Genomic DNA, 27588 nt, shown 5'->3' on the forward strand with positions numbered 1-27588 from the left:
GAGCGCTTTCGGCTTCAGCGGAGTGATTAGAGAACCGGAGCCCGGAAAATATTCACGTCGGGGAAGACTTCCAGGAGGAGTAAATCTAACCGCCGGCACCGCCACACACCTCCCACGAGGCGTGGGGCCCGGCTCCGCTTCCTCAAACCACGCCCCTCCGGGAGGCGTGGCTTACACCGGAAGCCGCCCTCCCCAGCGGAAGCCGGATCCCGCAGCCTAGGCCCTCCTCCCAACCTGTCACCAGCTCTTGCCCCGCCCATCCGAAAGTGGGTGAAAGGTCGGCGCTGCCGGCGCTGTAGCTGGGGCTGTGGAGCAGAACCCGCCCGGAACAGACCGACACAGTGCCGGCGAGGCGGACGGACGGACCATGGCAGACAAAGCGAAGCCCATCAGCCCGCTCAAGAATCTGCTGGCCGGAGGCTTTGGCGGCATGTGCTTGGTATTTGTGGGGCACCCGCTGGACACCGTCAAGGTGCGAGGTGGCTGGGGCGCCGGCTGGAGGGAGGAGGCCCCGGGCGGAGCGCAGAAAGCAGTGTCCCCCGCGAGGCGCAGCCCGAGATAGGCGCGGGGCCCTTGGGAGCTTACATGAAAAGTCTAAGGAATCTCCCTTTCATTCTTTCCGGGGATCGGGGGCGCGGGGAGAGTTGTTCCTCGCGCCCCAAGAGCCGACAGCGCAGAGATAGCAGCCTCTAACCGTCCATCAAGGGTTCTCGTTTAAAATTCTCTCTCCTGCATCCTCTCCTGACCTGCGGCACTTGTTTGAGGGTAGGAAAGAAAAAGCGCCTCCCCAAAGCTCTGATTTGCAGCAGACCTTATAACATTAGTAGCAGGATTGAAGCAAAGCACCTGGTAAAGCCCTCCTCAGGAAGAGAGCTAGGCAGAGGCGCAGTTATTCTAGAGATGTCTTTTTTTTTTTTTTTAAGATTTTATTTATTTATGAGAGACAGAGAGAGAGAGACATAGGCAGAGGGAGAAGCAGGCTCCATGCAGGGACCCCGATGTGGAAAGCAGGCTCCAGGCAGGGACCCCGATGTTGGGACTCGATCCCTGGACTCCAGGATCAGGCCCTGGTTCAAAGGCTAAACCACTAAGCCACCCAGGCGTGCCTAGAGGTGTCTTTTGACACAGTCCTCTGGGTCCAAGGTTTCCCCATCATCATCTCCTCACTCTCCACTGCAGAGGGAGGGGGCTGGCCATCTTCAGCCTATAACCTTCCATTAGCCTGATGGGCCTCCTGTGGGAGGTGATGATAACCTGAGATTGAGTCCCTCCCAAGGAAAGCAAGTGACTGATTTCGCCCAGGGCCAGGATGATCCTCGCAACTCCCATGTAAGGAAGCTGTGGTCAAACTGAGACTCTAGGAAGGAGGAAACTCATCAGGGCTTGTTCCCCAGTCTTCTGCACATCATGCCTCAATTCGTTCCCCTGCAGCACTTTTAGCAAGGCCTGCCTGAAGACCAAAGTCCATGCCTTGTGACTTAGCATTCAAAGCTCCATGGGAGTTTTTTTGTTTTTGTTTTTATTCCATGGGAGTTTTCTAACCTTATTTCTGGACACACATTTGGAGGAAACTGACAGATCATGTCCAGGGTGGGCCTGTGGGGAGCAGACCTGAGTCTTGTAGAGTGGGAATTCTATGTAGGGGACTTATTAGAATACTGGTTGGATTGTTTCCACAGGGGATAGCTTTGGGGATACTTCCTCTTGGCAGGTTTGGGCAGCAAACTCTTTGCTGCCTTTTTTCATCTGGAGGAAGAGCCGGAGTCATTTTGCAGCAAGATTAGGATTAAAACCAGGCTGGTTAGGGCACATGAAATCAGATGTTTATTCAGCTGATAGTAAATGTTGTTTGCATTAGTGCTTCCCAGAAAGTGGTTTAGGCAGCACTGTCTAGTAAGAGAGAATTGATTGGTCTCTCTTCCTACTGTTGATCCATGTAGCCAGACATCTTATTAGTTCCAGGCATTTGGGACCTCTCTTAAAAGAAAACAAAAACCCTTATTTGCTGCCTTATACAAATGTTGCTCTTACTTCTGTATCCTCTTGCCCTTCCAATAGATGTCACTCTCAGGAAGAGCCCAGGAGGTGATCTCTGTCCTGATGTGTGAAAATGTTCCCTGGCATTTTTATCAGCCAGAAAGTCTCTTTTTGGTTTAAACAAAACCACAAATTTCTGATTGCAGTCCTTTTGGCCTCAGAGATCCAAATGGAAACCAGTCAAAGCCTGGCCTTACGGGCACCTTCAAAAGTCCAAGGCCACTAGTTGTGGCCTGAGAAGGCAAGAACTGCGGTATTTGAGAGTTGGAGCTTGGAAAGGCTATATGGCAGGTGGCTAAGGGCTGGCTGAGTTCTGATTGGAGAGGTAGAGAAACCCAGACATTCTGGCTGCGAGGAGGGCAAGAGTGAAGGCAGATACAGGCTTAGCAGTGGGAGTCAAGCTGTAAAATAAGAATGAGGTACTTTAATGTTCTTACTGGCTTGGGTGGCTGATGTCATGATGGAACAAGGATGAGATTTACCCAGAATCACAGAAAGGGATCATCAGTTGTTTTTTTTTTTTTTTTTTAAGATTTTATTTATTTATTCATAGAGATTCAGAGAGAGAGAGAGAGAGAGAGGCAGAGACACAGGCAGAGGAAGAAGCAGGCTCCATCCAGAGAGCCTGACGTGGGACTCGATCCAGGGTCTCCAGGACCACGCCCTGGGCTGCAGGCGGCGCTAAACCGCTGTGCCACCGGGGCTGCCCCATCAGTTTTTTTTTTTTTTTTTTTTTTAATTTATTAGAGACACACACAGAGAGAGAAAGAGAGACACAGGCAGAGGGAAAAGCAGGCTCCATGCAGGGAGCCTGACGTGGGACTCGATCCTGGGTCTCGAGGATCGTGCCCCGGCGCTAAACTGCTGGGCCACCAGGGCTGCCAGGATCATCAGTTTTTTTTTTTTTTTTTTTTTTAATTTTTTTTTTTTTTATAATTTTTATTTATTTATTTATGATAGTCACACAGAGAGAGAGAGAGAGAGGCAGAGACACAGGCAGAGGGAGAAGCAGGCTCCATGCACCGGGAGCCCAACGTGGGATTCGATCCTGGGTCTCCAGGATCGCGCCCTAGGCCAAAGGCAGGCGCTAAACCGCTGCGCCACCCAGGGATCCCTAGGATCATCAGTTTTAATCCACTTCTTCCTCCCTGAGGGAGGTTGTGCCTGACCATGGAGGATCTGAACGCCAATATAAGGGATTTCAGATATAAAGCAGTGGGACCCTCTGGACATTTCTACTGTTCTGTCCTATAAACTCAGACTTGCATGTCCTCTGCATTGCCTAGAGAGTGATTTCCTTATTGTGATGTGTAAGGCCCTAACAAATATAAGAATAGGAGATTCTAAAGAAACAGAAACAGCATGCTGAAAATGGTATCTTGAAAAGGTTAGTATGGTAGCAACCTGAGAAGGACTTGGAAGCAGAAGAACTCTGAGCAGGAAAAACAGCCAGGAAATAGACTGCAGAAGTAACCAAGTGTATCAGTTATCTATCACAGTATAACAACTTACCTCAAAACTTAGTGATATGAAACAAGAAGCGTCATTAACTCTCACAGTTTTTGTGAGGCAGGATTGGCAGTTTAGGCAGATAGTCTGGTTGAGGATTGCTTGTGAGGTTGCAGATGTTGGCTGAGATCCAGGATGTATAGAGAACTCTTACAACTCAGTAATAAGGCAAACAAGCCAATTAAAAAGTGGGCAAAGGACTTAATATTCAGTAAATATTAAGCAAATTTATAGGGACAGAAAGTAGATTAGTGATTCCCAAGAGCTGAGAGAAAAGAGGAATGGGGAGTAGCTACTAATGGTATGGTGTTTCTTTTCTTTCTTTTTTTTTTTTTTTTATGATAGTCAGAGAGAGAGAGAGAGAGAGAGAGGCAGAGACATAGGCAGAGGGAGAAGCAGGCTCCATGCACTGGGAGCCTGAAGTGGGATTCGATCCCGGGTCTCCAGGATCACGCCCTGGGCCGAAGGCAGGCGCTACCGCTGCGCCACCCAGGGATCCCTGGTATGGTGTTTCTTTTTGGAGTGAAAGAAGTATTCTAAATTGATTGTAAGGAAGGTTGTACAACTCAAAATACTAAAAACCATTGAATTGTGCACTTTAAAAGGGTGAATTTTGTACTATGTAAATTATATCTTAATAAAGCCATTACAAAAAGTACTGAACCAGATTGCCTGACTGCCTTAGTTGGTAGAGCATGTGACTCTTGATTTTGGGGTCATGAGTTTAAGTGCCATGTTGGGTGTAGAGATTGCTTAAAAAAAATACTGAAACAAAGACAGTGCACCTACCCTGCTGCCCCCACCCCAAGACATTATCTGGGACTGTACTCATCTGAAGGATTAGCTTCCATGTGGTTCATTCACATGCTGGCAAGTTCGTCCTGGCTGTGTCAGGAGGCCTTCTTTCTTCCACACATGGCCTCTCTAGGCTGTTTGAGTGTCCTCATGACTTGGTGGTTGACTTCCCCCACAGCGGATAACCTGAGGTAGAGACAGGCAGAAGCTGGCCTTATCACCTAGCCTTGGAAATCATATAGCATCAATATCACCACACTCTATTTGGCAAAAGTGAGTTCAGTGAGTTTGGCACACATTCAAGGGGAGATTAGGACTCACTTTGAAGGGGAGAGTATCAAAGAATTAGTGGACATAATTGAAAACCACTATACTGGGTATGGATGGGTTAGAACTTGCACCAGGAGAGGACTCAGACAAAGAGGAAGAAATCAAGATTCTGGAAACATCTTGAAGGACTACTTCAACAGACTTGGTGCCCATGGCATAAGAGCAGTGGAAGTAGTCAGAGGTAATGCTATGATTTCAAATCCTGAGAAAGGGGTGGCTAGGTGGCTCTGGCACAAATGGAACATTCATAAGGAGGGTAAGATTCCAGAAGTGATTTGAGTAGGGAGATCTTCAGCAGGCAGTTGGAAGTGTAGCCCTAAGAATGGGAAAGAAGGTCTGGAGATGACCAAGTGATAGTTATCACTGAGCAGAAGCTAAAGCCCTGCAATCTGAGTTTTCTGAAAGGGATTGTGGATCAGGTGGGTAGGGAGCTAAGCCTTGAAGAATGCCTAGAGTGGAAAAGGCAACAAGGGAGGGAGGTGCAAGAGGGGAGGTTTCAAGAAGAGATAGTTTGAAGCATTGGATACACCAAAAGGTCAAGAAGGATGAGGAACAAAAAAAGTAGGATTAAATCCATCAGGGAGGGAGGTGCAAGAGGGGAGGTTTCAAGAAGAGATAGTTTGAAGCATTGGATACACCAAAAGGTCAAGAAGGATGAGGAACAAAAAAAGTAGGATTAAATCCATCTTAGTCCAGAATGCCTTTGTGGAGTGCTTGACCTAACCACCAGCATGTCACCACCAATGGAAGGGGGTGGTGGCTAGAGCTGGAGCTTTGCATTAGCCAGGTCTTACTAGCACATCACTTGCACTCCCTAAACCTAGTCTTCTCATCTGTAAGCTGGGAATACTTGTCCCACTGAGTCACTGTGGGATCTATTGGTAAGAAATAAATGATGAAAAAAAAAAAAAAAAAAAAAGAAATAAATGATGGAAGTTAACTGGATGGGGGGGAAGGGGGGGAAGCATGCTACTCCTGACTTGTGAGTGCAGAGTTTGAATAAAATGGAAGAAAAAGAAGTCTGAATCTAGCAGGTTAAGTGAATGCTGAAGACATGTACACAAGCTCAGCTTTCTCTGTTTGGAGTTTGGTAGGCAGTTTGTTTCTGGGAGATGACTATGTTTTAACTTCTGGTTTTAGGTCCGACTGCAGACACAGCCCCCGAGTTTGCCTGGACAGCCTCCCATGTATTCTGGGACCTTTGACTGTTTCCGGAAGACTCTTGTTAGAGAGGTATGGTATCCAGGTGCTGGACATTCCTCTTAATCAGAGAACCAAATTCACAGAATTGGTTTATTATCCCCCTGGGGGAATAGAGTGACTTTCTGCAGAGGTCTAGCCCACAGCTGTGGCTGTCTCATTGTGCAGTCCTGTGCCTTCCTGTTGTTGTTCTGGAATCTTTGATAGTTCCAGCCACTGTTTTATACGGAAGACTAAAGCTAATAAAATGGTTCTCTTATTTGAAAGGCAGAATTAGGGGTGCCTGGGTGACTCAGCCAGTTAAGCGTCTGTCTTTGGCTCAGGTAATGATCCTAGAGATCAAGCCCCATGTCATGCTCCTTACTCAGCAGGGAGCATGCTACTCCCTCTCCCTCTGCCTGCTACCCCCCCCCACCCCGCCTTGTGCACTCTCTGTCAAATAAATAAATAAAATCTTTAAAAGAATGAAAGGCAGAATTAGACCACAAGGAATTAGTGGGGAATGATTAGAGATGTAAAATGGAAGAAAATGCAAATCTGGATCAGTTGGTTCAATAGAGGTTAGTGTCAGAAGTTCATGTAAAGTCTTTGGGTGCCTGGCTGACTCAGTTGGTGGAGCATGTGATTCTTGATCTCAGGGTCATTAGTTCAAGCCCCATGTTGGGCATGCTTAAAAAAAAGAAAAGAAAAGAAAAAAAAAAAAAAAAGGTAGTCAAAAAGAAGTTCATGTAAAGTCTACAGGAAAAGCAGCCAGTCTGGGGAACGGTGAGAAAGACCAGTGAATCTACAAACCCCTAGACAAAGACACTAAATTGGTTTGGGGTTATTGAATTACATAATAGCTTTTTAGGTATTTCTTAGAGTGAAAACATGGGATTTATTTATTTTTTTAATTTTTTTAATTTTTTATTTATTTATGATAGTCACAGAGAGAGAGAGAGGCAGAGACACAGGCAGAGGGAAAAGCAGGCTCCATGCAGGCAGCCCGACGTGGGACCCGATCCCGGGTCCCCAGGATCACACCCTGGGCCACAGATAAACCGCTGTGCCACCGGGGCTGCCCAAAACATGAGATTTTATTTTATTTTATTTTTAAGATTTTATTTATTCATTTGACAGAGAGTGCACATGCAAAGGGAGTGGCAGGCAAGAGGGCAAGGCAGAAGCAGGCTTCTCACTGAGCAGGGAGCCGATGTAGGGGCTTGATCCCAGGACCCTGAGATCATGACCTGAGCAGATGCTGAACCAACTGAGCCACCCAGGTGCCCAGAAAACATGGGATTCTTAAAAAGTTTTTTTACTTTTTAAAGCGATATTAATCACTTCAATAGCACGAATATTAAAAGACCTTGTTGAGAACTTTTCCTTTGCTTCCTAAAATGTAACTCTTATATTAATACTCTATTAAATATATAGCCCTTAGTACAGAAATGAAGAAGTAGGTGTCACCCAGATAAACAGAGGATGCTGGTAAGTGATGGACTCAGCCTTGGGAGAGTTGTTCCCAGGGTTCCTGCAGTACCCATGCCTGAGATGGTGCTGCCTTTTCTTCTATAAGGCATTCATTTTTTCCTCTGTGTTGCCCAGAGTAGTGTCTGATAGAGGCTTTAGGCTTTGGGTCTGCTCAGAGTCCACTGCCCTGGTGAAAGAGAGGCAGGATTACCTGCCTCTTTGTCAATAAACACTGAGTACCTGTTTAGTGGCTTGGCAGGGTGCTGGGTCCTGGGGGCCCAGTGAGAATGACTGTATAAACCCAACTCCTTGCAGAGTTAAATAGGCTTCCTTAGTCCATATGTTTGCATGTCCCTGGTTTTTGCTGTGCAGGCTGAGCACTCTGCTTCCTGAAGCTGCCAGAGATCTTGGTGTTGCATGGAGGTGGGTGGGCCAGCATAGTGGAAGGAAGGCTAGTGGAGTTGTCAGGAGGCATGAGCTTAGCCCCTTAGGATTTGGGTATCCTTCTCAGCCCAGTTGGGGAGCTGTGGGCTTTGGAAGCACTTTATCACATGCTGCTTCTGTAGATCCCCCTTGGAACCTTCTTTTTCCCCTTTACTCTTTCCTGTTTATTGCTTTTGCACTTTGTCCTCTGAGAGTCTGCTTACAGTCTGTGGCAATGTTAGGCCTTTGCAGGATCCAGCAGTGCCAACTGGTATAGCTGGCCCCTTTAGTTTAGGAAAGAAGACTGGTTGTGAATGCCCAGAATCTGTAGAGAGACAGGTTCTTTTTTTTTTTTTTTTTTTTTTTTTTTGAGAGACAGGTTCTTCAGCCTCTGACTGGAACTTCCCAGTGTGTAGCACCACTCTATTTATCCTACAGCTCTCTCTCTTAATTTAATTTAATTTAATTTAATTTAATTTAATTTAATTTAATTTTAATTAGAGAGAGAGAGCTCTTGCAAGCACAAGCTGAGCTGGGGTGGAGGGTGAGCAGAGGGAGTGGGACAAGTGCACTGAGTGTGAGCCCAATTTGGAGCTCAATCTCAAGACTCTAGGATTAGGGACTTGAACTGAAATCAAGAGTTCAGTACTTAATGGACTGAATCACCAGGTGCCCCACCTGTAACTCTCTCTTAAAGAACAGCTTTTTTACAAGATTTTATTATTTGAGAAAGAGCGAGAGCACGAGTGGGAGTAGGGGGGAAGGGCAGAGAGAGAGGGGGAAGCAGACTCCCTGCTGAGCCCACCACCTAGAGTTATGATCTGAGACAAAGGCAGACACTTAACCGACTGAGCCACCAAGATGCCCCAAGAACAGCTTTAATATATTTTTTTAAGATTTTATCTATTTATTGAGAGAGAGAGAGAGAATGCCTGAGTGTGTGCGAGCAGCAGAGGAAAGGGAGAGAGAATCTCAAGCAACCTTGTGCTGAGTGCAGATCCCATGACCCTGAAACCATGACCCAAGCTAAAACCAAGAGTTGGATGTCTAAGGGACTGAGCCACCCAAGTTCCCCCTTAATATTTGGGGTTTGTTTGTTTGGTTTTTAAGATTTTATTTATTTATTTGAGAGAGAGAGAGAGAGAGAGAGCGCTACATGAGCAGGGGAGAGAGGGAGAAGCGGGCTTCCTGCTGTGGGGCTTGATCCCAGGACCCTGAATGGAAGGCGTACACTCAACCAACTAAGCTACCCAGGTGCCCCTAATATTTGTATTTAAAATTATTCCTTATTCTGTTTTGAAGTGATTCAAGCACTTGAGTTTGTTACTAAAAGGGCTGTAACAGAGTAGTAAAATGATTTATCCCCTCTTTCTCCAATTATTTTCAGCTCTTCCAGTTATTTATGCTGTTTCTACCTAAATAATATACATTTATTACTATATTTTATACATTTTTATATGCTTTAGCTACCTGTTTGTAGCAGATGATTTTAACTCTTACATTCCTTTATTCCTTCTTTCTGCCCTGTCCATACAATTTTATCATGTTTTCTGGTTTAATCAAATTCACTGCTTTCATATTTACAACTTTGTATGTGTGTTTTTTCTGTTAACTAAGTAACATACTATGAGGTGCATTTTATTTCTTGTGCCACTTTTTGTTTTTATTGAGGTTGGGTTAGTAATTGTATCAGTTTCTTTTGCTTGTGTTTCTTTGAATCTTGGCTCTGTTACCCTGTATCTGAAAAGCTCTGTGGCAAGTACCTTTCTGTTTGGTTTTCCACACTGCCTAAACAGTTAAATCTGTTGTCCCACTGTGAGTTGTTTTGCTTTGCTTTTCTTAGAAACATTCCTTCTGAAGTCTTCCATCCTCATACTCCCTTGTAGACTGGCTTCTTTCCAGATTGACAGGACTCAACACCATCCTGGTAACCCCGTTCACCTCTCTTGGGCTGAACCCTTGGTTTCCTGAGTCCAAATCTTCCTCTTCCCTGGTTTACCAACCATGTTTAGTTGGGATATCAATTTGTCTATTTACTGGCTACTGATATAGTTGATTTTATCACCAAACTGTATGAGTGAAAATTGATGTGCTGTCTTACTATTGTTTCTAACAAAAACTCCACGTCTCGGGTAGCTCAGAGGTTGAGTGTCTGCCTTCAGCTCAGGGCGTGATCCCGAGTCCTGGGATCGAGTCCTGCATCGGGCTTCCCTCAGGGAGCCTGTTTCTCTCTCTACCTATGTCTCTGCCTCTCTCTGTGTTTCTCATGAATAAATAAATAAATAAAATAAATAAAATAAAATAAATAAATAAAATCTTAAAAAAAAACAAAAAACAAAAACCTCCATGCCTTAATACATGGAAAATACAAAAATATCCTAATTCCCTGTTATCTTACCTCAAGTAAGTCAGATCACTTTGTACATCTTGTTTTTTAGCCTACTTTTTTTAGTGGTCTCTAAGTAGACTTAGTAGATTCTTCTCATGTTACAGCATGATTTAATGGCTGTGATAGTCCATTTATGGAATTCCCATCATTTGTCTTGTTAGTGTCCTATTTGGGAGTTTTTTGGTTTATTCCAAAAATTTTGGGAGCTTCATATTGCCTGGTGTCATTCTCTTTTTACATCTCTTAGTATTTTCTTAGAATAAATTTCTAGACAGAGAATTTCCTGATGAAAAGGTATGCTGCATATTGCCAGATTACCTTACAGAACGAAAGCTGTTTGCAGTTTCTTCAGCAGTGTGTAAGAGGACAACTATTTCTGGTGTTTCCTTCCTACTTAAAGCTGTCTTTGCTTGAAGAAGAGGTGAAGGAAGGAAGCCACAAGTTAGAGGACACATTGCTTTCCTGTTTCAGAAGATAAAGGGTAGTTGTTTCTATAAACAGTTTCTGCTTCTGTGATTCCTTACAGGGCATCACTGGGCTATATCGGGGCATGGCTGCCCCCATCATTGGGGTCACTCCCATGTTTGCTGTGTGCTTCTTTGGGTTTGGTTTGGGGAAGAAACTGCAACAGAAACACCCAGAGGATGTGCTTAGGTGAGTACTTACAGGTCTGGAGCTCTTGAAGTTGTTCTGCCTGATGATGTGACATGGGTTAAAGGAAAAAATCTTGGCAGATAAGGAGTGGCTTTCTTCCCGGACCCCTAACACTGGCTCCTGGTTGCCCCACATGAGGCAGGTACTTGAGTTTCTTTTGCTCTGTGAAGTAAAGGGGGAAAGAAAACAACCCAGAGCCCTCCCCATCCTCCCTACCAGCTTGTCGTAATTTCTTCTGTGAAATAGTATCACTTACTGGAGATATTAGTGATAAGTAATAAGACAGCGTTGGGAGGTGTGACTGCTACAATGTGTATAAAATTCCATGAACAGGGATCCCTGGGTGGCGCAGCGGTTTGGCGCCTGCCTTTGGCCCAGGGCACGATCCTGGAGACCCGGGATCGAATCCCACATTGGGCTCCCGGTGCATGGAGCCTGCTTCTCCCTCTGCCTGTGTCTCTGCGCCTCTCTCTCTCTGTGACTATCATAAATAAATAAAAATTAAAAAAAATAAAATAAAATTCCATGAACAGTACCTGAGGCTGCAGTAATGACAACGGTAGCCTTGTTTCCCATCACTTGGTTGGGAAAAGGGAAGGCTTGAACTTTTGTTTTACATCATTTTAGTAACATGATTATAGTTATTTCAGTTACTGGTTTTTCTGTTAAGTGAAATAAATTAGTAATTATTTAATTTATAAATTTATATGTTAGTATACATTTTTTCATAAACTTTAAAGAAGTTGGATTTGGGTACGAAGAGGCAGATGAGTCAGGATTACAGCTCAGAATTTGCAAAGTAGTTAATAAAAACATCAACTTTGGGACGCCTGGGTGGCTCAGCGGTTTAGCACCTGCCTTCCGCCCAGAGTGTGATCCTGGAGTCCCGGGATTGAGTCCCACGTTGGGCTCCCTTCATGGATTCTGCTTCTCCCTCTGCCTCTCTCTGTCTCTAATGAATAAATAAACAAAATATTTTTTTTAAAAAATCAACTTTTTAAAAAACTAAACGTTTTTTAACTTTTAATTGAAATATAGTTGATGCGGTATTAGTTTCAGGTGTATAACACAGTAATTTGACAATTATATACATTATGAAGTACTCAGCATGATAAGTGTAGTTACCATCTGTCACCATATGAAGTTATTACATTTATTATTGACTGTATTATATTCCCTGTGCTGTACTTCACATCAGACCAGCTTCTTGGGATGCAAAGGAATTCTGAATGGAAATGTGGAATGGCAAGGTGGCTCAGTCTTGAGACTTGCAAGGTGACAATTCCTGGGAGGGGCTGCAGGCAGTATAGAACCCACAAAACCTAACCAGGCTTGGGATCTAGTAGCTTGAGGGAGGAAATCCAGGGTGCTGTGCAGTTGTTTTCTGTTATTACTTCAGGTCAGAGCATGCTGACTAAGGGTCTAGGACATAGATAGAGATGCTTGTTTTTTGTTTTTTTGTTTTTTGTTTTGTTTTTGTTTTTTTAAGATTTTATTTACTTATTCATGAGAGACACAGAGAGAGAGGAAGAGAGAAGCAGGCTCTATGCAGGGAGCCCGACACGGGATTGGATCCCAGGGATAGAGATGCTTACAATGTGAAACTATTTCTGGAGTCCTTGTGACCCTCCAAATGTGTCCAGCTTCTATAAATAGCAACAGGTGGCCACAAATGTGGATGTGTATAGGGTCCTTTTGAAGCTGTGTTTGATTGTTGGTAGGTCCAGGTAGGTCCAAATGTCCCATGGACACATGTCCTCTCTGAGCAACTGGTCTTCTGGCTTATGTACCAGCTCGTAACTGTATCAGGACCATGCACTAAAACCTCCAATGGGGTCATTGTTAGTACTTTGGCCTATAGGTTATGTTCCTTGTACAATCAGATCAGCATGCAGAGAAACACTTTCTGCTTGAGCAAAGGTCAAGACACTCGGGACCCCAACCCCATAATCCGGCCATCTTTTAAATTCTGAACATCAGCCTTGCCCCGTTCCCCTCCCTGCAGTGGTATTTAGGGACACTGTGAAAATGAGTATTACTAGGACCATGGAGTGGACACCCAAGAGGTCCAGACTCACAGATGCCACCCTGGGGCGGGGGGTGGGGGTGGCAGAGTGGGCCAGGCAGTCACAGAATGTCTACAGAATACCCTGTGCACACAAAGAGATCCCATTTAAGGGAAAGTCCTTACTCCCAGGAGATGGGAGTGTCCCTGACCTGGGGTATGGGCATCCTGCAAAGAACAGAGCATGTTGGTCTCATGAGGGGAAGTTCAGTTGTGGAGAGGACTCTTCTTGGGGATAATAATGTGAACTGAGACTGTGAAGGAGGCCATGCATGAAAGCAAGTCTCTTGACTGTAAAACAGTCAACCTGTGTGTTAGACCTGCATGCCTGAGGTATATGTGTGATCTCTACCTGGGGTGAGATTAAGAACAAACCAGGGCTGTTGAAACTGATACCCTGCCTGGAGGGAAGGACCTGCATAGATGTCTCTGTACCCCCAATTTGACACCTGCTCTCTAGATCTTGGACTCCTAGTTGGGTGGGGCCTGCCTGAAGGCTCAGCTGTCAGAGGGTGGGGGTCAGGAGGGACCTGAGGTACTGGCAAGTAACTGAAGCTTTTTAGCAACATATATATATATATATATATATATATATATATATATATATATATTAACTTGCAGGGGCTCTGTTGAAATGCTCATTGTAGCTTTGTGCTCCACTGTGTCCTGGCCACCCTTGGTTTTTGTTGTTGTTGTTGTTAAGATTTTATTTATTTATTTATTTCTTCACGAGAGACACAGAGAGGCAGAGACATACAGGGAGAAGCAGGCTTCTCACAGAGAGCTCGATGTGGGACTCGATGCCCGGACCTGGGATCACACCTTGAGCTGAAGGAAGATGCTCAACTGCTGAGCCATGCAGGCGTCCCTCCTGGCCACCCTTGTATTACTAATCCCAGAAAGAAAAGGAGATGACAGCTATACAGGCAGCTGTGCGCTATAGATGCTTGGAGTCCCAGAGTCCTCTGAATACTTGGCATGGTTCATTCTTTGAGAGCCAGGGTGAGGATCTGTATCTCTGGCCACTGGGGGACCATTCCCTGCACAGAGGGCCACAGAACCCATCATGCCTATCTGGGTACCATCCCTGTCTGGGCCTTTCTCAGCATCTTATAGCATAGTCCTTGCAACTGTCCTGGCTGCCCTTCAGCCTTTGGAGGTGGCCACCCTCCCCCACCCCCGCCACAATGCTTGTCCTGCTTGTGTCTTGACTCAGGACGTTTGTGGTCCAGACGAAGTGAGATTGAAGGGGAACTGGGGTCGATCGAGACCCAGATCTTGAGTTAGAGGCTTTTTTCCACAACAACTCTGAATTTGACAAATGGAGAATCAGGGATCCATGAAGCCTGAAGACTTGTCTGTAGTGTCTGTGTATCACAGGCCCAGGGGAGGGAGCTGTATCTCACTGTAAAGCTCCTTCCTTGGGTGAGGCCAGCTGAGTGTGCAGCTGACCTTGACCACGTTCATATTGTTCTTGGCATTGAGAAATTTGCCCTGGGAAATTTGATATCGGAATACACCTAGAACTTGGCTTTTGTGCAAGATATAACACTTGTGCTGGGCTCTTGTCTAGTCCAAGTGCTTCTTTTTTCTTTTTCTTCTTTTCTTTTTAATTTAAATTCAAGTTAGTTAACATATAGTGTAGTATTGGTTTAAACAATACAATGTAGTGATTCATCACTTAGTATAATACTCAGTGCTGCTCATCCCAACAAGTGCCCTCCTTAATGCCCACCATCCATTTAGTGCATCCCCTGACCCTTAGTGCTCCTCCCCCCACCCCCCGTCATCCTCTTTGCTGGAATTGCCTCTGTTCTGAGTGGTTAGTCACAGGTGCTTGCTTCTGGTTTTTGTTTTCAACACAGCTACCCCCAAATATTTGCAGCTGGGATGTTATCTGGTGTATTCACCACGGGAATTATGACCCCTGGGGAACGGATCAAGTGCTTGTTACAGGTAAGGGTGTGATTTGGGGTGGGAGGATGTGATCTGCGGGGAAGTGGCTAGCTTTTTCCATTCAGTATGCAATTTTGTGTGGATGTTTATGTTCACCCTTTATAAAGGCTTCAGGTCAGGTGTGCAAAACAGTTTCAAGGTTTTCAGGAACATGGAAGCAGTCGTAGTAGAATCAAGAACCAGGACAGTATAACAAACCAACCAAAATCTCACACCTGTAACGTGTCATTCCAGACTTATCCACTCTTACTAACAGCTACTTCAGGAACTCAGAAAGGTGAGTCATGTCTCTTCAGAGGTGGAAGGGAGGCTGCTTCTGCCCAGTGTATCTTGTGTCTCTACCAGTTGCCCAAAGGCTCAGTGCCCTTGGAGTGCTTAGCTTCTTCACAGGCCAAGTGTGTGAACTGGCTGCCTGCCTTTCCACACAGGGCTCCTTTTATTTATTTATTATTTTTAAAAGATTTTATTTATCTATTAATGAGAGAGAGAGAGAGAGAGAGGGCAGAGACACATACAGAGGGAGAAGCAGGCTCCATTAAGAGAGCCCTAGGTGGGACTCGATTCCTGGACTCCAGGATCATGCCCTGGGCCAAAGGCAGATGCTAAATGAGCCACCCAGAGATCCCCCAGGGCTCCTTTTAAAACAACAACAACCAAAATTACTGCTTTTTTCTTCTAATGACTAAAGTAATTTAACACGCAAATTTTTTTTTATAAAGATTGTATTTATTTATTCATGAGAAACACAGAGGAGGAGAGAGAGGGGCAGAGATACAGGCAGAGGGAGAAGCAGGCTCCACACAGGGAGCCCGACGGAGGACTCTATCCCGGGTCTCCAGGATCACGCCCTGGGCTGAAGGTGGTGCTAAACCACTGAGCCACAGGCTGCCCTTAACACACAATTTTTGCTAGAAAATTTTCATAATGCAGAAAATCACACACAAAAAAAAATGTATTTATCACCTGTGATACCATCCCACTGTTAGGCTTTCTGTCTGAATTCTTCTAATCTTTTTGGTAAACACATATGTTAAGAAATGTTAACGCTTGGGCAGCCCCAGTGGCGCAGTGGTTTGGCGCCTCCTGCAGCCCAGGGTATGATCCTGGAGACCCGAGATGGAGTCCCATGTCGGGCTCCCTGCGTGGAGCCTGCTTCTCCCTCTGCCTGTCTCTCTCTCTCTCTGTGTCTCTATGAATAAATAAATAAAATCTTAAAAAAAAAAGAAATGTTAACTCTTAAAATTGGGGTCATATAATGCATTATTTATGTAACCAACTTTTTTCACTTGATGGTACCTGATTTTCCATGCGGTTATTTTTCTCAAACATCATGTTATTATTTCATTACGTGGCTGTCACTTACCCAATAATCTCTTATCTGGGGGCATGACAAATTATATACGATAGTGAAGATCTTTGTAAAGAAGTTTTTGGGGCAGCCTGGGTGGCTCAGTGGTTTAGCACCACTTTCAGCCCAGGGCGTGATCCTGGAGACCCAGGATCGAGGTAGGCTCCCTGCATGGAGCCTGCTTCTCCCTCTGCCTGTATCTCTGCCTCTCTCTTTCTCATGAATAAGTAAATAAAAATTTTTTAAAAAAGAAGTTTTTGCGTGTGTACTTGATTATTTTCTTAGAATAAATGTCCAGACTTGAAATTATTATGTTTCAAGGTGTATACTTTTTAAAACAAGATTTATTTTATTTTTTTATTTTTTATTTTCTAAGATTTTATTTGTTTATCTATGAGAGACACAGAGAGACGCAGACCAGTCCTAGAACTAATAAGAGAATCAGAAAGGTCACAGGACACAAGATTAATATATAAAAGTCAACTGTATTTCTATAAACTAGCTATGAACATGTAGATAACAAAATTTAATTACAGTACCATTCACAATGCCATTTTTCAAAGTCAAAAGAGAGAAAAGACTTAGGTGCAAATATAAGAAAACATGTACAGGCTTCACAGTCCTGATGAAAGAAAGTAAAAGTTCTAAACAAATGGAGAGACATACTATGTCTATGGATTGGAAGACTCAAAACAGTATCAATTCCATCCAAACTGATCTATAGGGACGCCTGGGTGGCTCAGTGGTTGAGCATCTGCCTTTGGCTCAGGGCATGATCCCGGGGTCCTGGGATTGAGTCCTGCATCGGGCTCTCCACAGGGAGCCTGCTTCTCCCTCTGCCTGTCTCTGCTTTTTTTTTAAGATTTTACTTATTTATTCATGAGAGAGAGAAACAGAAAGAGAGGCAGAGACAGGTAGAGGGAGAAGCAGGCTCTTCGCAGGGAGCCTGATGTGGAACTCCATCCCGGGACTGGGATCACGCCCTGAGCCAAAGGCAGACGCTCAACTGCTGAGCCATCCAGGCATCCCTCCCCTTTATTCTTGAAGGAGATTTTTGTTAGACATAGGATTCTGAGTTGACAAGTCTTTTCTTTCAGTACCTGGAAGATACTGTGCTATTTCTTTCTATCATCCCTAGTTTCTGCTGTCATTCTGGTTTAGGTAAGGTGTTATTTTCCTCTGGCTGCTCTTAAGATTTTTTCTTTTCTTTTAGAAGGAGAGGAGGTGTAGAGGGAAGGGTAGAAAGAGAATTTTAAGCAGGCTCCATGATCAGCGCAGAGCCTGATGTGGGGCTCGATCTCACAACCCTGAGATCGTGACCTGAGCTAAAATAAAAAATCAAATGCTTAACTGAGTTCCCCAGGTACCCCAAGCATTTTTTTTATTTATCTTTAGTTTTCAGAAGTTCATTTGTGATATGTCATTACATGGATATATATGGGTTTTTCTGTTTAGTATTTTTTTTAAAGATTTTATTTATTTATTTACAAGAGACACACACAGAGAGAGGCAGAGACACAGGCAGAGGGTGAAGCAGGCTCCATGTGCCCGATGTGGGACTCGATCCTGGGATTCCAGGATCACACCCTGAGCAAAGGCAGACCCTCAACTGCTGAGCCACCCAGGCATCCCTTCTGTTTAGTATTTGCTCAACTTCTTGAATCTATGTGTTTATGTTTTGCCACATTGGTAAAGTTTTGGAAAGTTTTTGGCAGTGATTTCTTTTTATTTATTTATTTATTTATTTATTTATTTATTTATTTATTTATGATAGTCACAGAGAGAGAGAGAGAGAGAGATAGGGAGAGACACAGGCAGAGGGAGAAGCAGGCTCCATGCACCGGGAGCCCGATGTGGAATTCGATCCCGGGTCTCCAGGATCACGCCCTGGGCCAAAGGCAGGCGCTAAACCGCTGCGCCACCCAGGGATCCCTTTGGCAGTGATTTCTTCAAGAATCTTTTCAGTCCTGTCCTCTTTCCTCCTTTCCTTTTGGGATCCTGAGGCCACAAATATTAGATTTTTTTTGTTGTTGTTATAATCACACAGGTCCTTGAGGTTCTGTTCAATCTGTTTCAGTCTGTTTTCTTCCTGTTGTTCAGATTGAGTATTTTCCATTGTTATGTTTTCTGGTTGAGTTTTTTCCTCTCTTGCCTCTGTTTTGCTCTTTAAAAAAATTTTTTTTAATTTATTAATTTGAGAGAGGGAGAATGAACAGGAGGGGCGGTGCAGAGGGAGAGGGAGAAGCAGACTCCCCGTGGAACAGGGAACCCTATGCAGGACTTGATCTCAGGACCCTGGGATCATGACCTGAGCTGAAGGCAGAGGCTTAACTGACTGAGCCACTCAAGCGCCTCTTTGGATCTTGAGTGAGCCATCCATTGAGCTTTTTATTTTGGTTGTATTTTTCTCTTCCTTTCTTTTCTTTTTCCAATTGCATTTTTCAATTATAGGGTTTCCATTTGGTTCTTCCTTACATCTTCTATTTCTGTGCTGAGACTTTATTTCTTTGCTGTGGCTTTCTGTATTTTCATCTGCTTTAAGCATATTTATAATTACTTATTGAAGGATTTTTATCATGGCTGCTTTAAAATTAAAAAAAAAAAAAAAAAAACAAGGAAAACAAAACAAATCTTCATCACATAATAAGGGTTGTCTTAGGGATCCCTGGGTGGCGCAGCGGTTTAGTGCCTGCCTTTGGCCCAGGGCGCAATCCTGGAGACCCTGGATCAAATCCCACGTCGGGCTCCCGGTACATGGAGCCTGCTTCTCCCTCTGCCTATGTCTCTGCCCCCCTCTCTCTCTCTGTGTGACTATCATAAATAAATAAAAATTAAAAAAAAAAGATTATATTTAAAAGAAATAATAATGGTTGTCTTACCTTGGTGTTGTCATCTGTTGCTGTCTTTTTTCTTTCAGTTTGAGATCTACCTCATTTGGGGTATGATGAGTGATTTTTTATCAAAACTAGTTATTTGGGGATCCCTGGGTGGCTCAGTCTGCCTTCGGCCCAGGGTGTAATTCTGGAGTCCTGGGATCAAGTCCCACATTGGGCTCCCTGCATGGAGCCTGCTTCTCCCGCTGCCTATGTCTCTACCTTTGTCTCTCTGTGTCTCAAATGAATAAATAAATAAAATCTTAAAAAAAAAAAAAAGAAAGAAACCGGTTATTTGCATATTATGTTGAGATTGTGGATCTTATTTAAGCTTTCTGTTTTACCCGGCTTTCTCTGACTCTTCCAGCAGGAAAGGAAAGGTTACTGCCTTGTTACTTCCAGGTGGAGGTAGAAGTCTAGGTTCCCAGGGCACCTGGGTGGCTCAGTGGTTGAGCGTCTGCCTTTGGCTTAGGTAATGATCCTAGGGTCTTGGGATTGAGTCCCACATCAGGCTTCCCATAGGGAGCCTGCTTCTCCCTCTGCCTATGTCTCTGCCTCTCTGTGTCTCTCATGAATAAATAAATAAAATCTTTAAAAAAAAGTCTAGGTTCTCTACTTGGTCTCTGTTGGCACCTCAGGGTGGGGCACTTTTTACTGCTGGGTGGGTGTGGGAGTTCCATCGTTTCCACTGACCCCATTGGATAAGAGGTTACTGGTTACCAGCTGTCAGGGATGAAAGTCCTAGTTCCCTACTTGGCCTTCTCTGACTCCACCCTGGCAGCATGTTGGGAGGCTTGTAATAGCCCTGCAAGGGTGGAAGTCTAAGCTCCCCACCTGGTGTTTGCTGGTATGGATGGGAGTGAGGCCCCAGGTTCCCCCCCCCCCCATGGGGTATGGCTAGAGTAGAGTGTTTATTGTCTAAAAATTTTTAATCTTCTAAGATGTTCCTTTCCTGGTCCTTTGTCTAGAGAACACAGATTTTTGTTGAGGTTTCTTTTTGGTCTATGCTTGCTAGCATTCCTGGACTGCCAATTTCCTCAGCTCCAGGTCTGAGATATATCAAAAAGAAAATCCAAGAAACTTACCACCATGTCATTCCTCAAGTTCAAAGGCCCCTAGCCAGTCTCTCTTTTTGTCCAAACTTTCAGAGTCATCTCATGTTTGTTTCAAAAATAATGTCTAGGGATCCCTGGGTGGCGCAGCGGTTTGGCGCCTGCCTTTGGCCCAGGGCGTGATCCTGGAGACCTGGGATCGAGTCCCACATCGGGCTCCCGGTGCATGGAGCCTGCTTCTCCCTCTGCCTGTGTCTCTGCCTCTCTCTCTCTCTCTCTCTCTCTCTCTCTCTCTGTATCTGTCATAAATAAATAAAATATTAAAAAAAATAATGTCTAGAGTTTTTGGCAGCTCTTCCTGCCCATGAGTTCTGTCCACCTTTAATAAAACTACCTTTTTCACACTGAAAAAAAAAAAATCTAAGGTTTTTTGTTGTACTTTAGCAGGAAGGATAGGGAAAAGTACTTCCTAGAAGTGAAGTATATTGATTTGACTAAGGGAATATTTGTTTTCAGTAACTGTATCCATCAATCATTTCCATCATGGCTTTTTCTTTCTCCATTATGTCTGAAGTCCTTTCCTGCTCCTAGACGAAACAATCCCTATCCATACTCTTCTCTCGAATTCCTCTTTTTTGGGGGTGACTACTTTATACTTATCCCTTCTTCTCAAATCCCTACCCTCTCAGCAGATAACTTGGCTTTCTATTTCACTGAGAAAACTGAAACCACCAGAGGAAGACTTCACCAGATGCCCTTCACCACCTCCACCCACCCCTCTGGCACCTGTTATTCTACCCACAGCTACCTAGCTTGTTTCCACCAAGGATGGCCCATACTTCTGCTAGATCCCACCTCTTCTTTATGTCCTGAATTCTATCTCCTTTTACCCATCTGTAAACCTCACTTCAGTAGTTCTTCTTTCTTTCTCCCTTCAATATAGATTTTTACTCTCCACTGGATTGTTCTCATCAGCAGTAAAAGCATAAACATGCTGTGTTTTCACTTTAAGAATACAACTCTCGGGGATCCCTGGGTGGCGCAGCGGTTTAGCGCCTGCCTTTGGCCCAGGGCGTGGTCCTGGAGACCCGGGATCGAATCCCACATCGGGCTCCCGGTGCATGGAGCCTGCTTCTCCCTCTGCCTATGTCTCTGCCTCTCTCTCTCTCTCTGTGACTATCATAAAAAAAAAAAAAAATTTTTTTTAAAGAATACAACTCTCTATTTTATTTGCCACATCAATTTCTTTGCTTCATGTCTTTCTTCCCCCTTAAGTCAAAACTCTTTGAAAACATTTTGTGTGTGTGTGTGTGCGCGCGCGCGCGTGTGTTTTGTACTCCTTGTCTATAGCTCCTCTTCTCTAATTGGTAAACCCACTTGAGTCTGACTTTTGCCTCACATATCCAACAAAAGTATTTTTGTCAAGGACGCCAATGAGCTTTATACTAGTCTAATGTTCAGTTCTTAGTCCGCATCTTTCTTGATCCATTGGTAGAATTTAACTCAGCTAATCCCCTCCTCTTACTTGAAGAGCTATTTTCATTTGGGTTCTCTCCCGATTTTCCTCCAACCTACTTGGCTGGTCCTTTTCGGTCTCCTTTGTTGATTCATCATCATCTTCTTGATCTTTTAACATTCATGCTCTATAGGGCTCCTTTCTACTACATGCATTTCCTTGATGATTTCTTTTTTAGCTTGTGATTTTATTTTATTTTTTTTGGTCTCGTAATTTTTAGATACCATATATATGCTAATGATTCTCCAGTTTATATCTCTAACTCAGGCTTTTCCTGAACTCCAGATGAGTTTATCCAACATTTCCATTTGGATGCTAACAGGCACCTCAGAGTTACCATGTGCAAAAATGAACTCCTTGTCTTCTCCAATAATTGTTCACCTACAACCTTCTGCAGCTCAGTTGGCAGCAACACCATCCTTCTAGGTGTTCAGCTCTAAAGCCCAGGAGTCATCCTAGATTCCTCTCTTTCTGTCACTGTACATATCCCATCTGTTAAACAGTTAAGCTTGCTTTATTTTTTTTATTTTTGTTTTTTTTTAAAGATTTTATTTATTTATTCATGAGAGGCACAGAGAGAGAGAGAGAGAGAGAGAGAGAGAGGCAGAGACACAGGCAGAGGGGGAAGCAAGCTCCATGCAGGGAGCCTGATGTGGGACTCGATCCCGGGTCTCCAGGATCACGCCCTGGGCTGAAGGCAGGCACTAAACCGCTGAGCCACCCGGGCTGCCCCAAAGCTTGCTTTAAATATATCCCAAGTCTACCACTTCTCATCCCTCCGTTTCTAGCTACATTGCTCCAGGTCACCTTCATTATGTAATAGAAGATTCTGATAATATGTCAATTCCATACCAATCCTCTTTGGCCCCTCATGTCACTGTGAGTCAGCTCTAGATCTCTGATCACGTGGGTCTCCTTGCTATTCCTCAGATATGTGAAGGTTTATGTGTGCCTAGATCATTTGGGGAAGTTTTTTTTTTTTTTTTAATAAATAAGATTTTATTTATTTATTCATGAAAGACATAGAGAGGCAGAGGGAGAAGCAAGTCCCCTGCAGGGAGCCTGATGTGGGACTCGATCCCAGAACTCTGGGATCACGCCCTGAGCCAAAGGCAGATGCTCAACTGCTGAGCCACCCAGGTGTCCCCCGGAAGTTATATATATTTTTTTAATTTTTATTTATTTATGATAGTCACTAGAGAGAGAGAGAGAGAGAGAGAGGCAGAGACACAGGCAGAGGGAGAAGCAGGCTCCATGCACCGGGAGCCCGATGTGGGATTCGATCCCGGGTCTCCAGGATCACGCCCTGGGCCAAAGGCAGGCGCCAAACCGCTGCGCCACCCAGGGATCCCGATTTTATTGCTATTTTGAATGGGATTCTTTTCCATTATCTTCAAATTGTTATTGCTGGTACGAAAGAACATTATTGGACTTATATGTTTATTTTGTAAATGTTTCTCCTTGGTATTGCTAAAGCTTAACTCTCCAGCTTGCTGTGGATCTTGCATGGGGTTCTTTCTCTTGGGGTTCTTTCTCTCAGATCTTTTCTGGGATTATCCCTGCCTGCCTTACTCAAGCTCTTAATCTTTTAGGCCCTGAATCCCTGAAGCCAGTATGGGGGCCTCTCCATCACTCTCCCCTGGCTCTGTACAAGACCTCTATCCCAGCACTTAGAGCTCAGAATAGCCATTTCCTTATCACCTTTCCTTAACCAAACTTCATGATCAGTTAGAGCTTGGAATGGATTTGGTGCTCATTTGTTGAAGGAATAAGTGAATGACTGAAGTATTTGTCTCCCCCTTTCTAGACCTTCCAACTAGCTTTATTGGGAATGCTCTTGTATTTGAGAAAGTTCCTCCACTTATTTTCCAACTCCCCTGTTGACTTTTTTCTTGTCAATGTGTGCATACTTTGTGATATTTTCTTTTTCTTTTTTTTTTAGATTTTATTTATTTATTCATGAGAGACACACAGAGAGAGACAGAGACATGGGAAGACATGCAGAGAGCCCAATGTGGGACTTGATCCTGGGACTCCAGGCTAAAGGCAGACGCTCAACTGCTAAGCCACCCAGGTGTCCCACTTTATGATATTTTCATGTAACCTTATTTCCTAGTGATATCCACCAATATTCTATGTTCCAAATAACTATCAGTTTGATAGTGAAGTCTTTCATTGGTCTAATGCCTCATCACCATTTCCACACTCACCTTGTAATCTTCTATAACCTGCTGAGTCTGTTGACTTTGATATTGCTGCTGCTGACTTGATGACTTTTTCCCTCCTTCTCAGATTCAGGCTTCTTCAGGAGAAACCAAGTACACTGGGGCCTTGGATTGCGCAAAGAAGCTATACCAGGAATCTGGGATCCGAGGCATCTACAAAGGGACAGTGCTCACCCTCATGCGAGGTAACCTTTTATGTTTTCCACCTGAGGTCACCTTGGGGGGGCTCATCTGAGTTAAATCTGCCACAGAGGGATCCCTGGATGAGCTTTGGCACTGTACAAGCCATACCTCTGACAAGGCTGGCATGATGTGTCCTGGTTTTAGACAGTCTCACCCCTGGCCAGCATGGACACAAATGAGGCTAGGAAGACTCTGTCTTCCTGGCAGGCTGGCCCTCAAGGATGTAAGTCAAGACAGTGGCAGTTACAGGGGAGTGGCAAATAGATTGAAATCATGGCTGGAGGGATGAGTGGGAGGAAAGAATGACTAAGGACACTGGAGCTTTCCCTGGTTTCAAGAGGCATGGTCTGTTGGGGTCGCAGTAGGAGAGACAGCCATGGCCTTACCCCTGTCCTGACATGGCATAGAAGCTTGGAGGAAGGCCAGAGACTAGCTGTAGTTTGTAACTTGGAGAGGGTGTGTCTGTGGGAACCACTTGGGGGATTTTGAAGGTGAAATGATGTTGTGTGTGTTTGTGCCCACTCACACCAGTGCTTGTCCCCAAACAGCATCTAATTACTGCAAAATGATGACTGCAAACAGGAGGTGCTACTGAGGAACTTCCCAGAAAACTTTCAAAGAGCCAGCACTAAGCTTGGCTCTTCTAAGTTTTAGAAATCTGTGAGGATTTTATATCATTTACTTTGCTTCTTTCTGGCCCCTAACAGATGTTCCAGCCAGTGGGATGTATTTCATGACATATGAGTGGCTGAAAAATATCCTCACTCCAGAGGGAAAGAGGTGAGGAGAAGAAAACTTAGAGGCCACTTTGTTCAGTCATGGGTTGGTTGGCCTTTCCTGTGGATGGGTCTGAAGGCAGAGTGGTTCTGGCTCCGCATCTACTTTCTTCCCCTTGCTGCTGAGACCCAGCTAACACTGCTGACTTTGTACCTCATCTGCTGGAGCAAGTATGTGAAACAAGTTCATGAAACCACCTTCAAGGAGTGGCAGCTGGCATGTCACGGGAGCCCTGGCCTTGGACCTCCTCCCTTCTCTCTGTAACTGCCCCACCTGCCATGGGAGGGATGGTCTGAATGCTGTGCTCACAGCCTTTGTCTGACTGGGACTGCGGTTGGTGTTCTGCAGTGTCAGTGAGCTCAGTGTGCCTCGGATCCTGGTGGCTGGGGGCATCGCAGGGATCTTCAACTGGGCTGTGGCAATCCCCCCGGACGTGCTCAAGTCCCGCTTCCAGACTGGTTAGTGGAGGGTAGTGGGGCAGATGAGGGTGGAGTGGGTCCCAGAACTGGCTGCCCCTGGGGTGCAGAGCTCTTAGGGCCCTAGAGATATTCACTCTCCATAGCAGCACCCAGCATCGGTCTGACCAACTTTTTCCCTTGCAGTCATTTCTTTCCTGGAACCCTAGACTTATTTCCCATTGGCCAAAACACAAAATAAGTGAGATAAGCAGTCAAATGAACTCTGCTGCCTTCACATGACCAGAAGGACTGTTTCATTCTTCATTCTTTTTCATTCGCTCAGCATCAGTCCAGACACTGAGTCTGTTTGTCCCAAGGTGAACTGTGTTGTCTGTGGACTGGTCCCAGATGACCTAAAGGGTGTCCTCTTCCTGATGCTGTGACTCTGCAGGAAGACTTGACTACAAAATTGTCCCCATGCGGGTCACCATAGGCAGGTCAGGAAACTTCCTAAAGCCTTAATAGTTGGATTCCACCCACAGCACCTCCTGGAAAATATCCTAATGGTTTCAGAGATGTACTGAGAGAACTGATCCGGGATGAAGGAGTCACATCCTTGTATAAGGGGTTCAATGCAGTGATGATCCGAGCCTTTCCAGCCAATGCGGTGAGTGGAAGACAAGGGCTGTGCTTTACCTTCAGAGCTTAGAGCAGGGTGCAAGGTCTAGGCGGGCTGACTTTTGCTTGTTCCTAGGATTGGATCACTTTTCCCCAAATTCCACCCTCAACCAGAGCTTCCTTATTTGCTTCTTTTCCTGAAGCTTTAGGAGGGGTTGCTTTTGGGATTCTTTGAGGGGAGGGGCTTTGATTTCATGACTTGGTCATCAGAAGTAGACAGTTGTGAGACATGGATTTTCTTCCCCTCTTAGGAATAAAAAATCACAGCTTGATTCCCTGATCTGGGGTGGGAATGAAATTGGGGAACAGTTCTGATCAGAACTAAAGTTAGGGAAGGGTTCTGGTCCTGACAGGGTCAACCAAGCATGATGGTAGGATCTCTGTGATAGTCACAATTCCTGTTAGCTTTTCTCTTCCTTCTAACTCCTTTTAGGCCTGTTTCCTTGGCTTTGAAGTTGCCATGAAGTTCCTTAATTGGGCCACCCCCAACTTGTGAAGCTAAAGGCTGTTTGAGGTTTCTGGATAACGGAAGCTATTACGGAAGAGGAGCAATCGGCAGGACTAGGCAGTCCTGAAAGGCAAAGGGAGGGGAATGGTGGGATCAGAGCTCTGTACATGGACTTGTTGAGACCATTGCCTTAATGACACCCTCTACATGGATAACTTGGTGTGCCATTTTGAAACTTGAATTTACTCATGTCAATTTACGGGATCTCAAGAGGATTTGGAGGTGGAATAAGTAGCTTCTAGACCAGATTCCAGCTGTGGTCAGAGAGCTGTCTAGTGGTTGACTAAAGGCCCTTCTGTACCCAAAATATTACTCCAGAAAGAGGAAATCTTGGCTTCTCACTGGAGACACTATGCATGTTTTCAACCAGCTGACCAAGAGCTGGTGTTTCCTTTGATCCCTACTCAGGAACACCCACCTGATTTCCAGAGTGTCACTTAATCCTGGTCTGCACATGGGGATGTGGAGCTGAGGCCCACATCTCTCTGTCCAAGTGTACTGGGCAAATGTGCCTGGGGCATATAGCCCCTGTTAACAGTCAGTTTTTTTTTTTTTTGAATGCATGCAAGAAATAAAAACTAAAACTATAGTAACCTAATTTGCCAGGAGTAGATGAAGAGCTTTCCCTCCTACACAGTGAGGAGGATTTTGAATCAACACTCCTCGCCTGCTGAGATAAGTGACAGGGGTGTAGGAAAAGCTCTTTTTACACATTATTTTCTCATGAGAGTGCCCTATTTTAACAGGAAACAATAAATATTGTTTCTAATTTTTGCATTGTGTGAAATTATTTTGATTCTGGGTCATTTCAGCAGGTAGCCTGTGGCCTTGGTGGAGGCTGTTAGGGATCCATAATCCCTCCTTGATGGCTTCAGGCAGGGGCTTTGGCCGGAGAAAGAGGAGGAAGTTTTGGTTAGCCAGCCTTACCTGACTGTCCTAACAGCAGCTGCTTGATAGAGAAGGTGGGGGGGGCGGGTGACTACCTGATTGCTAACTGTTCTGATAGCCCTCAGTACAAGTCTGCAGCCTTTTCCCTTCATTCTTTCACCTCTCTGCCCTGAGCTAATGCCATAGAAACATCCACAATATATTTTCTAACACAAGCAAGATAGTTGATTGTTCTAAAAGCCAAAAGCAATCTTGACTTTTCTTTTTTTTTTTTTTTTCAAAGATCTTATTTATTTATTCATGGACACACAGAGAGAGAGAGAGAGAGAGGC

The 27588-nt window shown here is 44.6% G+C and overlaps 1 protein-coding gene across 2 annotated transcripts; it reads left to right on the forward strand.

The window, feature by feature from the left end:
* The first annotated feature begins 211 nt into the window (after positions 1 to 211).
* SLC25A20 (solute carrier family 25 member 20) lies at positions 212 to 27141 on the forward strand. 2 transcript variants are annotated; one of them, XM_072786300.1, is made up of 9 exons: positions 212 to 472; positions 5812 to 5904; positions 10662 to 10789; positions 14720 to 14810; positions 23892 to 24009; positions 24715 to 24787; positions 25133 to 25242; positions 25725 to 25849; positions 26294 to 27141. In XM_072786300.1, exons 1-9 carry the CDS (start codon positions 368 to 370, stop codon positions 26354 to 26356), a joined length of 906 nt encoding a protein of 301 aa, XP_072642401.1. In that variant the 5' UTR covers positions 212 to 367; the 3' UTR covers positions 26357 to 27141. The 2 variants fall into 2 exon arrangements, with proteins under 2 accessions (XP_072642401.1, XP_072642402.1); XM_072786301.1 differs by lacking the exon at positions 212 to 472 and adding an exon at positions 635 to 765.
* Positions 27142 to 27588: the final 447 nt, after the last annotated feature.

This window comes from Canis lupus, chromosome 19 (assembly GCF_048164855.1).
Source record: "Canis lupus baileyi chromosome 19, mCanLup2.hap1, whole genome shotgun sequence".
Taxonomy (NCBI): Eukaryota; Metazoa; Chordata; class Mammalia; order Carnivora; family Canidae; genus Canis; species Canis lupus.